We start from the raw sequence: 13,620 nt of genomic DNA, 5'->3' as shown, positions 1-13,620 counted from the left end.
AGAATCACATTTGAGATCATTTTGAGCATGGATTTCCGATAGTTTAATGCACGTTTGTTGTGCAATCTCAAGATTGTCAGATGCTGAGATTGCACAGATAAATATGATTTGGACTACTTACAGCCAATTAGTTGGGCTGACAATCTTGTTTGCATGTTGTAATTTCTGTGTGTAACAGCTGCTCAGCAAAAAATCAAGACCTTCATGAGCAAAAGGATGGAAATCATTATGTGAGGGACAAAAATGAACAAGCAAGGTACAGTTCCTCTGACATGTCTTCCTTCTTCCTTAACTGAGGTTTTCCACCCACGGTGATTGACAGGGCCCTCAACCGTGTCTGGCCCATCTCTCGCGCATCCGCCCTCACACCTTCCTCTCCCTCCCAGAAACATGATAGCGTCCCCCTTGTCCTCACTTATCACCCCACCAGCCTCCGCATTCCAAGGATCATCCTCTGCCAACTCCAGCATGATGCCACCACCAAACACAACTTCCCTTCACCCCTCCTGGCGGCATTCCGCAGGGATTGTTCCCTCCTGGACACCCTGGTCCACTCCTCCATTACCCCCTACACCTCAACCCCCTCCCACGGCACCTTCCCATGCAACCGCAGAAGGTGCAACACCTGCCCCTTTACTTCCCCTCTCCTCACCGTCCAAGGGCCCAAACACTCCTTTCAAGTGAAGCAGCATTTCACTTGCACTTCCCTCAATTTAGTCTACTGCATTCGTTGTTCCCAATGCGATTTCCTCTACATTGGAGAGACCAAACGCAGACTGGGTGACCACTTTGCAGAGCACCTTTGGTCTGTCTGCAAGCATTACCCAGACCTCCCTGTCGCCTGCCATTTCAACACTCCACCCTGCTCTCATGCCCACTCAGGCTGGTGGGGTGATAAGTGAGGACAAGGGGGATGCTATCATGTTTCTGGGAGGGAGAGGAAGGTGTGAGGGCAGATGCGCGGGAGATGCGCCAGACACGGTTGAGGGCCCTGTCAATCACCGTGGGTGGAAAACCTCAGTTAAGGAAGAAGGAAGACATGTCAGAGGAACTATACCTTGCTTGTTCATGCCCGACCTTGACCTGCTGCATTGTTCCAGTGAAGCTCAACACAAATTGGAGGAACAGCACCTCATTTTCCGACTAGGCACTTTACAGCCTTCCGGACTGAATATTGAGTTCAACAATTTTAGATCATGAACACTCTCCTCCATCCCCACCCCCTTTCCGATCCCCCCCCCCCTTTTTCCCCCAATAATTTATATGGATTTTTCTTTTCCCACCTATTTCCATTATTTTTAAATGTATTTCCATCCATTGTTTTATCTCTACCTTTTAGCCTTTTTCGATTCCTTCACCCCGCCCCATCCCCACTAGGGCTATCTGTACCTTGCTTGTCCTGCTTTCTACCCTTAATTAGCACATTCTTTAGATAATATCACCACCTTCAACACCTCTTTGTCCTTTTGTCTGTGACATCTTTTGGTTATCTCCATCTATCACTGGCCCTCTATCCAGCTCTACTTGTCTCTCCCTCCCCGCCCCCCAGCTTAAATCAGGTTTTATTTCACCTCTCTTCTATTTTTACTTAGTTCTGTTGAAGGGTCATTCGGATTCGAAACGTTAACTGTGTTCCTCTCCGCAGATGCTGCCAGACCTGCTGAGTTTTTACAGGTATTTTTGTTTTTGTTTTGTACAAACTTAATGCTTCACTAAATGTCTACTTTAAAAATGTTCCGCTTCTCGTTTTACCCTTCGGCCACACCGACCAAGTTTGAGTGTTGAGTCAGGTTTATACAGTCAATTAATTGAGTAGCCGTTGTTTAGATCTGTGCGTGGGCAATGCATGTCCATTTATTTCCACCTGCTCCTGCCAAATTAAGATCAAGAACATTGCCCAAATTGTAATCTCATCTCTGGTCCCCTCCACATAACCTCTAGTTTGGGCCATTAAAACCCGTGCATGGCATATTCAGATTTCTGATTTACTCAATTATTCTTGATATGAAAGCTTGTCAACCCACTGGACTTAAGTACGTTTATGGAAGGAAAAATGGTCCACCTTATAGTTGAATAGTTGGTGAGAGGAAAGGGAAGAACTGCAGGATGAGCTGAGATATGTGGAATGGTCATCCTGATTTGTATTTCTCTTGTCCAGTGTCCCTCAAGTGCAACAGAACAGACCGGGATCGTGTGGCTGACCGTTCTGTTAAAAGTATTATAGCAGCTTGAGAGAAGAGTGTATTGTAGATTGTGTTCGTGGGAAACAGCACTGAATCCAATGGATTGGGAAGTTGTTTTACTGCTCATGAAATCCTGATTACTTTCCAAGTCGATGTTTCACCCGGAGAACCAGGTTGGCAGTAACAGTTAATTTCATTTGTTATGAAGTATCACTTTATTTTAGTTTTGTGATGCCAGAGGATGTACATTGAGGTTTAAGTGAGGTATCTTTTTGAATGGATTTTCAATGTTAACATTTTGAACTCGGGAATATAATGTGAAACAAATTGTCAGAGTTTTTGCATTGACTTCGGCATTATGTCAATATTGAAGTTGGTTTGCTACGTTTATAGAACACACAACCTGTCTCCTTTCGGGTCTGGGAGGTAGACTTGAAAATGTGTATGAGGTGTAAAAGTGTGTCTTCAAATCTGGCTTGGCGGTTTCTCAATCCATGCAGTGTGAGAGCAAATTGTACATCATTTTTCTCATGTTCAGGCAACCCAAGAGTTTTCACTTGATCTTAAGATGTAAGTCCAAATTGTGATCTTGACATGAAGATTTTCCTCACTACACTGCCATGCCAATTTAATGAAGTTGAGGCAAGTTTTAATTTTTTTTTGTGTTGAGCTGCCTTTGATGGAACGGCAATTATTTGCGTTACCAATTCCCTGCCACGTGGTGGTGCTGCAAGAACCAGAGTGACTATCAAATTTAGATTTCCCGACTATTGGGTGATTTGCATGCTTAAGATTTCTCTGTTCGATTTATGATTTTGCGGTGTCTGAATGCTAGAATTTTCTCCAATGACATTGCTGTTTTCCTTGTGTCGTTTGTTGTCTTTTGGAAGGTAGGTAAGGTGGTCCCTTTCCAGGTATGTCTCCATGGTCAGAAGTTTGAAATCCACCGTCACAAATTGGAACAGATATCAGTGAGAACAAGTATCTCTCAATCTATTAAAAATAAAAAGAAACTGATATTCTTTTAACTATTAACAGAGAATATCAATTCAATTCAAACTACAGGATGTCAGATCATGGCAGGCCAAATCAGCATATAATCAAGGGAGCTTCTGTTTGGTGTGAGCCACAACATGCTTGTCAAAATGAAGGCACAAACAAAATATGGGAAGAAAGCTTATAGACATGGTATTTGTAAACATTGGAATGATTATAGCTTCTGGAACGTGTTTCATAACCAAATACACATCTTGTGGCTCAAACCCTAAGATATCTTGAGGATTGTTAACTTGTAATGCTTTGCAGCTTGCATGCCAGGGATGCTCTTTCAGATGATTTCTGTGTTGATAACTTTGCTTGGTCTGTGGCACTGAATGAAGTGTTCTGTTTAGAGTGCAACTCTGCGGAATGCTGCAATAGACCTGTATTGTACCCTGGAACCAAGGAACAGGAAGAGAACGTTAAGAACCTCGAGCTGGTTTTGCCATTTAATGAGATCATGGATGATCTTTGATTGAACTCCAAATTTGTGCCTTTGCCCCAAATCCATTAGAACCATCTCAGACTTAAAACAATTGATTGAGCATAAATTTCCACTTAGAGCAGAGTTACAAACTTTTACCATGCTTGGGCTGCTTTGAGCAAATTGCCCTTTAACCTTGGAAATTACAGGGAATAAAACCTTAGTTTATGTAACCTTTCCTCATAAATTAACCCTTGGAGTTCAGACATTTTTGTCAACTTGGGTAGCGCTCCCTCCAAGTCAGAGATATCCTTCCTAAAGTGTGGTGCCCAGAGCAGTACTTTACTAGGACTTGATGTAGCTGAAGCATATGTTAGATCCCCTTGTATGTTAGTTCTCCAGATGTAAAGGCCATTATATATTTTCTGTACCATTTCATGGCATTCGAATGATCTTTAGAACTGGTACCCCAGGTTCTACAAGGCTGTGACCCCGCTATGCATTGGTTGGCTTCTCTACACAGCTGGCTCCTGCTTTCAGTTGTAATAGTGATGATTTGCTAAATGGCGACCAAGTATATTCCCAGAGGGCGAGGCATTCTGTGGGAACCAAGTGTCGTGTCGTCTCAGCCCTTCCAGCCGTCCTAACAAAAGTTGAATGAATTTTTCTTCAGACAGAAATTCCTTGCCATTTTTTTTTTTGTTGCAGAAGAACAGTGAATGTACAGGGAATGGTGCTGAATCCCAGTCGGCTCAACATGCCACAAGCAAGCAGGTTCTGAATTGAGCTCTGGGACATGTGAATCAGTAACTCTCTCTCCCTGACAGCACTGTGGTTGCATCTACACCACATGGACTGTACTGATTCATGATGACAGCTCACCATCTTGTAGTGGAGAAAAAATGCAGGCCTTGGCAGTGACACATCCCAAGCTCTCATCCTAAGAAATAAGAGACACCATTGAAAGTGGATGACTGGGTGCGTGCCTGTTGGACTGTGAGCAGAACAAGATGGTACTGAGATAATTGGGTTGGCAGTGGCCTTTGTCTGCCTTGAAGCCCATTGCTGCTTAAGCATGGACAACTTGACCTGAAAAGTGGTGACACCTGACACCTTGCAACTCACTCAGAAATCTTGAAAGACCTGATTAAAAACAGCTGACTCAGTAATGTTCCTCGGGGATCTGCACTGCAATGCAGCTTTTCACGACATTTCTAAATGGATGAAGGAATAGATATATCCTAGTTTGGTGATGATGCCAAGCTATGCGATGCAGTAAATAATATGGATGGGAGTCACAATGAGACATGGATAGATTAAGTAACTGAGCAAGACTGGCAGATGGAGTTCAATGTGCATTAAGTGTGAGGTCATCTACTTGGGGCACAGAATATATGCTAAATATTAGTTGGGAACTCGAGCTGAGATTTTGGGGTCCAGATGCAAAAAGCATTAAATGCAACTGGAGAGTTGCAAAAAAAAAAAGTCTAATGTTGGCCTTTATTTCGAGCAGGCTGGAATTCTAAGGGTGGAAGAGAGGTTACATCTGGTTAGACCCCATTTAGTGCATTGCATTCAATTCTGGGTACTGCACTGCTGGAGGGATATAGTGGCCTCTGAAGGTATGCAGTGCAAATGTATCAGAATTATACCTGGGTTAAAAGGCTTAAATTATGAGGATAAGTTGTATTCCATTGCATATACGAGATCAACAGGTAATCTAATTATGGTGTTGAAAATGAATTAAAGAGTTCATTGGGTCGTGAGAGAGAAATTAATTCCTCTGGTGGAGGGCATAACATTAAAATTCAGAGCCAAGCCGTTTAACATTTTTCGCAAAAACTTAATGAGAAATCTAGAACTCTGTTTCCCCAAAAAACTGTTTAGGCTAGGTCAATTGAAAATTTCAAAACTGACATTGACATTTTTTTTTACAGCTAAAGTGATTTAAAGTTATGGAAACCAAATGAGTTGTTGACGTTAAGATATACATCAGCCATGATCAAATTGAATGGTGCAACAGGCTCCAGGAGCTGAATGGCTTCCATTTCTTCCTTTGTCAGTAAAGGACTGTATGCTTGGATTTCTGGTGAGATTTATACTTGAAAATCTGAAACCACTTTACTCCATTTACAATGGGCATGGTATTTTCTCGTGGGTTTGCTTTGAGCAATGTTTTTAGCCTTTTCTGGATTTAGCAACATCAGTGCTCACCTTCAGGTAATGATAGAAGCCTGTAGCTTCCCAGGGACAATCTTAGCTCTCATTATCAGCTGGTTGATGCCACAAGGTTCTGAGATAGTACAGAAAAGGAACACCCCAGCTGAATTTGTTGGTCTTGGGTGTTAAGGGAGAACTGTTAGCATGAGTTTCATCAATCCCAAGGCAGTCAGCTGCAAAATGGTCCAGAGTTTCCACTCTTGCCCACTTTCCAGGAGTTCTTGCTGGAACGTATATGGATGTCGGTAAGACAACAATTGAGCTTGGCTTTGATGCACCCAAGCTCATTGACAGGTTCACACTTATTTTTGCATGTGGTCTTGTCCCAACAGTGAGTCAACACCATCAGGAAAAGATAGGAAAAGTTAAACTTTTTTGCTGGTTTGGAATTTTTAAAGGTTTTAAAATGTAACATATCTGAAAAACAAGAAGGCTGCACATCCTGTAGCATCACATGTTCCAGTCTGTAGTTGATACTCTGAGTGTGTCCATGCATCTCCACCTGACCCAGAATGTTGCAATGCTTTCTGCTGTAGCAGGATGTCAGGAAGTAAGGATTCTTCTCAAATTTTTTTAAAGGAATGTACAACATATGTCACTGGTGCACTAGATATGTCAACTTGTGATCTGGACAATAATTGGGTGCAAACCTTTGTCTCACCCATTTGACAGTTCAATGTGCAGTTAGTCTTCTCGATTGAAAGTACTGAACCTGAATACGGTGCACTGAGAGGGGCCTGTTTGAAGACCATAGTCTCCACTTACATGCAATGATGGAGGTGTGACGTGCAGTGTCCATTTCTTCCTCAGAGAGAGTTGCAACACTACGTCGTGTAAATAAATGGATGGTGATGTAGGTGTACAAGTCGATTCTGGGCTTCTGCCCTGCTGTTTGTAGAAAGCAGATAGGGGAACTGATGATCTATTTGACTCCCAGCCTGTTGATGACCCAGGAGCAATGCAGAAAGAGCATCTGGATATGTAATGAAGAGAAAAAAATACACAGTGCTTCCGATTGCAAATTTGAAAGAGCTTTTGGTATTGGTGGTGGATATTACAAGCTGCTATTTTGGATGAAGCACTGTAAAATGAACCAACACAGCTCATCAATGAATATTAGGTAATTGAGAGGGAAATAGGTTGAAATTTCCATAAATGTGGAAAATAAACTAGCTGACTGATGGCTGAAATTTTCAGGGGCAATAATGCATAATTACCTGTGCTGAAATGAAACTGCAGGAGTGCTAGGTGGTGTGGCATCTTTGGAATATGAGGTCAAGGAAGTAGGGACAGAGTGGCGTGGAATTGAGGTCAAGGAAGTAAGGAGAGAATGGAGTGGAATTGGAGTAAACATGAAGTTTCTTGATAAAAGCAAAGAACTGCGGATGCTGGAAATCCAAAACAGAAACAGAAATACCTGGAAAAACTCAGCAGGTCTGGCAGCATCGGCGGAGAAGATCACAGTTGACGTTTCCAGTCCTCATGACCCTTCAACAGAACTAAGTAAAAAAAGGAAAGGGGTGATCCTGACAGAGAGTAGAGCAAAACGTCTTCGAGGGTAGGCGTTTCTTGAAGAGAAGTGGCAGTCAATTAAACACAGAGATAAAAGCAAAGAACTGCGGATGCTGGAAATCCAAAACAGAAACAGAAATGAAGTTTCTTGAGTCAATGTGGGAGTGAATATAACAAAACATTGAAAGTAGGAGCAGGAGTCAGTTATTCAGCCATGGGAGCCTGCTTTGCTATTCAATATGATTCTAGCTGATCCTCCCTTTTTTTAAGGCTGTACTCCCCCCACCCCCCCCACTTTTCCCTTACCCCTACCCCTTACCCCTTGATGCCTTTAGAGTCCAGAAATCTACCTATTTCCCTTCTGGAAAAGGTGGACCTGAATTAAAAAAAAACAAATTCTGCCCTTGCTTTCTTTTCTTCTGATTCCGACAATCCGATTCGTCAATCAGGCACAAATATCCGTGCGTGCAGTCAACTACTTGGGGTGGGGGTGCAGCTGGAGTGCAGCCAAAGCCGTGGGACTGACTGCATGTGTCCACGGATAAGGCGGCCAGCGCACGTCTAGGGTGGGGGTTGGGGGGGGGGCACCCATGCGTTGACGTCATCGCCGACGTGGCATATGCGCGCGGCAGCCACGCCCCATTCCATTGGCCCCACCCTCCCCCGGCTGGCGGCCGGGACAGGCGCAGTCCAGCCTGGTGGGAGCGGCCGAGCGCTCGCGCAGGGACCGTTGGAAAATTTCAAACCGTCCTAACGGCGAACAGCGCCCGGGGCAACTCGTCCTGAGCCACGGGAGTGGGAGGAAAACCAATCTCCAATATCGCAAAATGGCAGCCGCACAACAAGAAGCCAACAACGAAGAGACTGGACTCAACGGTGAGTGCGAGGAGCCGCTGTATTTAACTATATATTACATATGTCAATCACCCTGAAGAAACAGTCCGGTCAGAGTGGAGGCGCAAACCTCCATGGAGGCTCGGCTTGCGATGTTGAATCCTGAAGCGGGTGGAGGAGTGACGTTAAGTTAAAGACGGCTTGGATGTTTTTTTCATCTCTCCTGTGCGGAGCGACCAAGCAAACAAACATGAGAAACGGAAGTGTCGCCAGGATGATTGGCATCGGCCTCAACCAATCGGAGGCCGCTGTGGTGCGTCGGGCTGGGGAGCAGTGGCCAATAGGGGGCGGGGTCAGCGGGTTTGTCGGGACTCTGCACAGTGGATGCCTGGCAGCAGGGTAGCTTCCTAATACTCCCTGCCCACCTTTTTAACATGTCTGTTAGCCACAGCCCAGTGGTAGCACCCTTGTCTCTGAGTCAGATGGTTGCGGGTTCTAAAAAACAAACCTGAGCGACTGATCCAGGCCGATACCCACAGCGCAGTACTGAGGGAGTGCTGCACAGTCGGAGGTGCCATCTCGGAAATGAAACTGTATATTCTCTCGGTTGGACATAAAGAATCCTGTGGCATGATTTGGACAAGAGTTGGGGAATCTACTCCCCAACTCCCAGCTCCAAAAGTTATCCCTCAACTGTTGTCACGAAAAGAAATGATCTGATCATTTATATCACTGCTGTTTTGGGACCGTGAGGGCAAGTTTTCTGTTCTGCTTCCACCATTGCATCGTTAAATGCACGTTATCTTATTTTAAAATGTGCTTTATTGGGTGTAGAGCACTTTCACATCCAGAGGATTTTTTTTCATCCTCATTTGGCACCTTCGCACAAATCCTGATCTCCAAGCCTGTGGAATGACCTTTACTTGTGAGAGGTATTCCTGGATTGTGGTGTTTAATTTTACTCCTTGTTCTGGGACATATTACTGTTGGTAATTTGAAATTAAATAGGCTGCATTGTTAATGAATAAATGCTATTATGATATTGCAAATTGGACAAGTCTTTAAACAAAATAATTTCTTATTAACTAAATGACCGTTTTAATTTGTGCCAATGGCTTGCTTCTGTACGGTAACCTAGGTGCTACATAATTCTCCTCTCTTGAAAGTTTGGATTTTAAGAGGGACTCAGTAACCTCTCTATTGCGTGCTGTTATGACACAGCAGCTGGTAAAGGCTGAGTTGTTTAAATCCCAGAGGGAGCCTTGAAAGAACTGCATAACCTATATTTTCAATTGGTATGTTTGAAATGCAGCTGAATTCAGAAATAAGACCACTGAACCTCGGTTTTTTATATAAAACTAAATTAAACATTTATTAATTTACAACCAATTAAACAGATACCATGTCTACAAATTACTACCACGACTTCTAAGCAGATCCCCAAATTAATCAGTCCCAAGAAAATCTCCACCAAGGCAACAGTAACCCATAGACTTTAAACAGACACCAGGCAAAGCACATTTGATCTTACGAATTCAAAATGAGGCTCTTTTGCGGACACAGTGGGAGGCTTACAGGCTGGTTAGACCTTAAGTACCTCTGACTTACACACACAAACTCCTTTCTGTTTGTTCCTAGCTTTTCCTTTGAATGTAAATTTTCCATTGTATCACTAGCTTTTAACATCACATCTTCTAACAATAATATTTTCATCCCACGAATTTTATTAGTAATATAAACACATTGCTTGGTGTCTCCCAGATAGGTGCAAGATTTTACTCCCACTCTCTTTAAAAGCTTTATTCAACAAATGCAAGTTTACACTTTACCTTCTATCCTCCTTACGTTTATCCAATTAACATCTCAGAACTACTATACATCATAGCACCTGGACTAGCTGGTTTTAATCCAATTAAAACACACAGTCAAACACAAACACAGACCCCACTACAATTCCATTTAACAATAATTTTCAGTAATATTATAGTCATTAATATCTCTTCATGACAGTGCCTTGTAGTATTTCACTTAAGTGGACATAGTTTACATGAACCATGCCTGTGTTGGTTGATTTTTGGATCGCAAAGTGTGTCAGAGCTGAGTATGATTCTTTCTTTCACTGATGTCTAAAATATCCATGAAGGGTCCTTGGGTATGAACCAAGATTAGAAACTAAAGCATTTTCTTTCATTCCCTGGTGCAGAGGCTTGGATACTAATTACAGAGCTTCACCTACCACCCTAGCTGAGACCAGTTTGCAGCACAGACTAGTGAAATGAAATGTGTTTGTGATAGGGTGATCCTTTCTACAATTTTTAAACTGGCAAAAAATTTTATGTTATGTCTCCAAGACTGTCATGTGGAATTGCATAGAGACACTAAATTTGCAGGCAGTTACTGAACTCATGGGGTTTGCATTTCTGATCATTTGTGCCAAGCAATTTTTAAGTGCTATCTCACAGTTTGTGGTTTGCACTACCTGTAGCTACAGCTGGCATAATATAAAGTTTAGAGGCTTCGTCTTTAACCCTTGAATTTTCTGCTTATCAGCTCTAAATTAAGATTAAAATCAATCTGAGTGCAGCTCCACTTTTTGTCGTGAGAAAGCTGACAGGGTCATCTAGGTCACTGAATTACACATTGTTTTTGCAAGCTGGTGTCTTACTACTGTAACTGATTTTGGTGTAAATGATAATGGGGACAATTTGCAATGACTCAGATCAACCACGTTAACAGTTAAGTTCATGTAATGGCGAAGTTAATAATTGTAAATTTTGTTAATAGTTTGTTTCAACATTGACAATGACAAAATTTCAAAGTGAAGCAGAATTTTAGACAATTATGTATTCCCACTCTTAGTCAAAATTGAGGAAATCTATCCAGTGAATTGCTGGAAATAGGAGTTTACTTTTAGTGGAAGAACTTGAATGAGCGTTTCCTTCGTAACTGCATTCCATCAATATATCTTTCTTCCGTGTTGAAACTTTGACCGATTATGATGAACCTAGTTACTTGAGAGCTTCATTTATTAGAGAGTTTTATTTAAGGTTTTATGCAAATTGTGAAATAAAGCAATACTATTTTTCAATTAGTTATTCAAGTGTTGAATACCAGATGACATTTTTTTTTGTCCAGCAACCAATTATAGTTTGGGTGAGAACCAGTTTTAGAAACCAAAACTATGTGCTCTATTTTGTAGAGTTTTACCAACATTTTACATTCAAAAAAAGCTTTGCTTGCATACTTGAACACAAAACAAAGCATTTTCTGTATCGGATTAATTCTGCAAATGGCCCACCTTTTCGCCAAAGCCCCTTTTCAACATGTATTTATTTCTGTTAGCTCTATTTGCCAGGCAGTTTCACCGAATGAACTACACCAATGTCGCAAAACAGGACATATGTTTTGGAAACTGCAACAGATTTAAATTGTGAGGTTGACATTTTGATGCATCTCAAACCTTTGAAGATGCAGAGAGGTCTTTCTTTACTTTAAAGAGAAAAATAGGTTACCAGCTGGAACAGAACCTTCTTCAAACCATTTAGTCAGTGAAGTTACTGTTCAAGTTCCTGCTTTTGAAGGAAGAGGGGCATAGGAAAAGAAAGCAGTATTTATTCACGTGAAAACAGGTATTCCAAATTCCCGCTTATCTGTTTGATTGTGAGTCATATCCTGTTCTTAGTGTGGGTCTGGTTGGTTTATTGTGCACTCAAGCCTGGTAAATGACCCACTTACTGCTTATTTAGCTGGCTAAGCCTACTTTGTGCTGTGGGATACAATTTTCATTGTACATCCTGTTTTGAATTCATAAGTTATGAAAGCTTAAGTTTAAAATACATGTTCGAGAATGAGCTAAGTTTCACTGCTTCCAAACTCAATTGTTAATTTTCAAAGCATATGTTTGCTGTGCACAGGGATAGTTTTCTTAATCAGTGTACTCAATTGAGTAGTAATCGTACATGTACATTGAGTAGTGGTATACATGTTACCATTCCGCAATGAAAGACAAGCTATCAGGTTGTGATTGAGTTAATTTACTCTAGGGAATTGGAAAGCTCTTTTATAATGTGCCACTCAGCAACTAGTTTGCAAGTTTTATTGTTAGTTTTGAGACGATTGTTGTCCTGTCATCTATGATTATCTGTTTTTGTGCAGCCATCCATTTTAGGGTCACTCCAATCTCTTGGGCAGCTTGGGAAGCGAGCATTAAAGATTTGCTTACATTTAATAATATATTGTGGCGTATAAACAAATCAGTTATGAGTGAATTCATGATTTTTCTTCAAGTTTTCTGATTTCTGTTAGACCTGTTAGAATGATTGACTTTGCCAGATCCTTCATAGGCTTTCATTGAAATAGGAGTGAAGTCCATTGTCCTGAGCTGAAATTTTGCTTATTTTTCAATCAAGTGTTGTAAGTGGAAAATGTCGAACAAATTTGTATTCTGCAGTCACCAATACCTAAATGTACAACATCTCTGCCCTCACAAGAAAACAGCTTTTTTTTAAGTTGGTGTCTTGTGGCATTACACAAAACTGTAGTTTCCAGGTAAATTGGGGCTCAAGAGCAGAATAAACAGACCTAAGCTCGTCCTCATTTTGAAATCTAATGTGCCTCCTATTTTTTTATTTTTATTGTGAATTCACATGTCCATGGAGAATAAAGTTGTTTGGATCTTAAGTCGTACCCTGTGGTTCAGGCAGTAGAGCTGCCAAAAGAAAAACTGGAGGTGATGCAACAGCTCCCCTGGTGGAGGGTGTAACTGCAATGAGATAACTTGACATAAAAAGTTTGCATTACAATTCGGAACATATGAATTTATAATGGGAAAAGCTCACTGGATGTGTTAGCAGGTTTAAAATTTGCAGTGTGTGAATAAATAGTATTTGGTGTGCTTGATTGTACACGTTTATTGAGAACTGGTCGTACGAGTGCCTCTGGCCATTGCTGTATCCTGTTCATTAGTTTGTATTTGCTGCCAAAAATGCAATACTGTGAGGTAAATGTTGAGTAAAATTCTATGGAATGTTGCACAAGCTGAATAGATTTGCAGTTAAGTTTTGACATTCAGATTCTGTTTTCATAGTTCCTGTTAAACTTGCTAGTCTGTTGTTGCAATAACAACTGGTGTTGTGTGTCTTGCTTGTATACAAGAGATTATTGAGGCAAAAGTAAATTCTGATGGTCCAGAGTTAATTAATGTTCCACTCTGAAATTCAGGTGAAAGATATGCTGTGCCCTTGATTGGTATTTGATTCAAGGACGCCCAGATCCCTCTGTACTGCAGCATTCTGCAGTTGCCCTCCATTTAAATAATCTTTCTATTGTTCCTGCTGAGTGGACAATTTTACATTTTGCTGCATTGTATACTATCTGCCAAATTTTTACCCACTCACTTAACCTATCTAT

The 13,620-nt window shown here is 41.5% G+C and overlaps 1 protein-coding gene and 1 long non-coding RNA gene across 3 annotated transcripts in view; one reads left to right on the top strand and one right to left on the bottom strand.

Annotated features, from left to right (window-relative positions):
* Positions 1-1,994: 1,994 nt before the first annotated feature.
* LOC144694848 (uncharacterized) lies at positions 1,995-8,432 on the bottom strand. The gene is made up of 3 exons (XR_013579835.1): positions 8,342-8,432; positions 3,429-3,616; positions 1,995-3,170 (listed from the first exon to the last, which is right to left on the bottom strand). It is a non-coding gene; the product is annotated as an uncharacterized LOC144694848 (long non-coding RNA).
* Positions 8,001-13,620, top strand: part of bnip3la (BCL2 interacting protein 3 like a) — a 24,433-nt gene continuing 18,813 nt past the window's right edge. The window contains exon 1 of one of the 2 annotated variants that reach the window (XM_078565490.1): positions 8,001-8,253. In XM_078565490.1, coding sequence (XP_078421616.1) covers positions 8,205-8,253 — 49 coding nt within the window. In that variant the 5' untranslated portion in view covers positions 8,001-8,204. The remainder of the gene's footprint in view (positions 8,254-13,620) is intronic. The other variant, XM_078565489.1, reaches the window with a different exon arrangement.

The sequence above is a fragment of the Cetorhinus maximus genome, chromosome 20 (genome assembly GCF_964194155.1).
Source record: "Cetorhinus maximus chromosome 20, sCetMax3.hap1.1, whole genome shotgun sequence".
NCBI lineage: Eukaryota > Metazoa > Chordata > Chondrichthyes > Lamniformes > Cetorhinidae > Cetorhinus > Cetorhinus maximus.
This window is presented reverse-complemented; position numbering and strand designations above follow the sequence as displayed.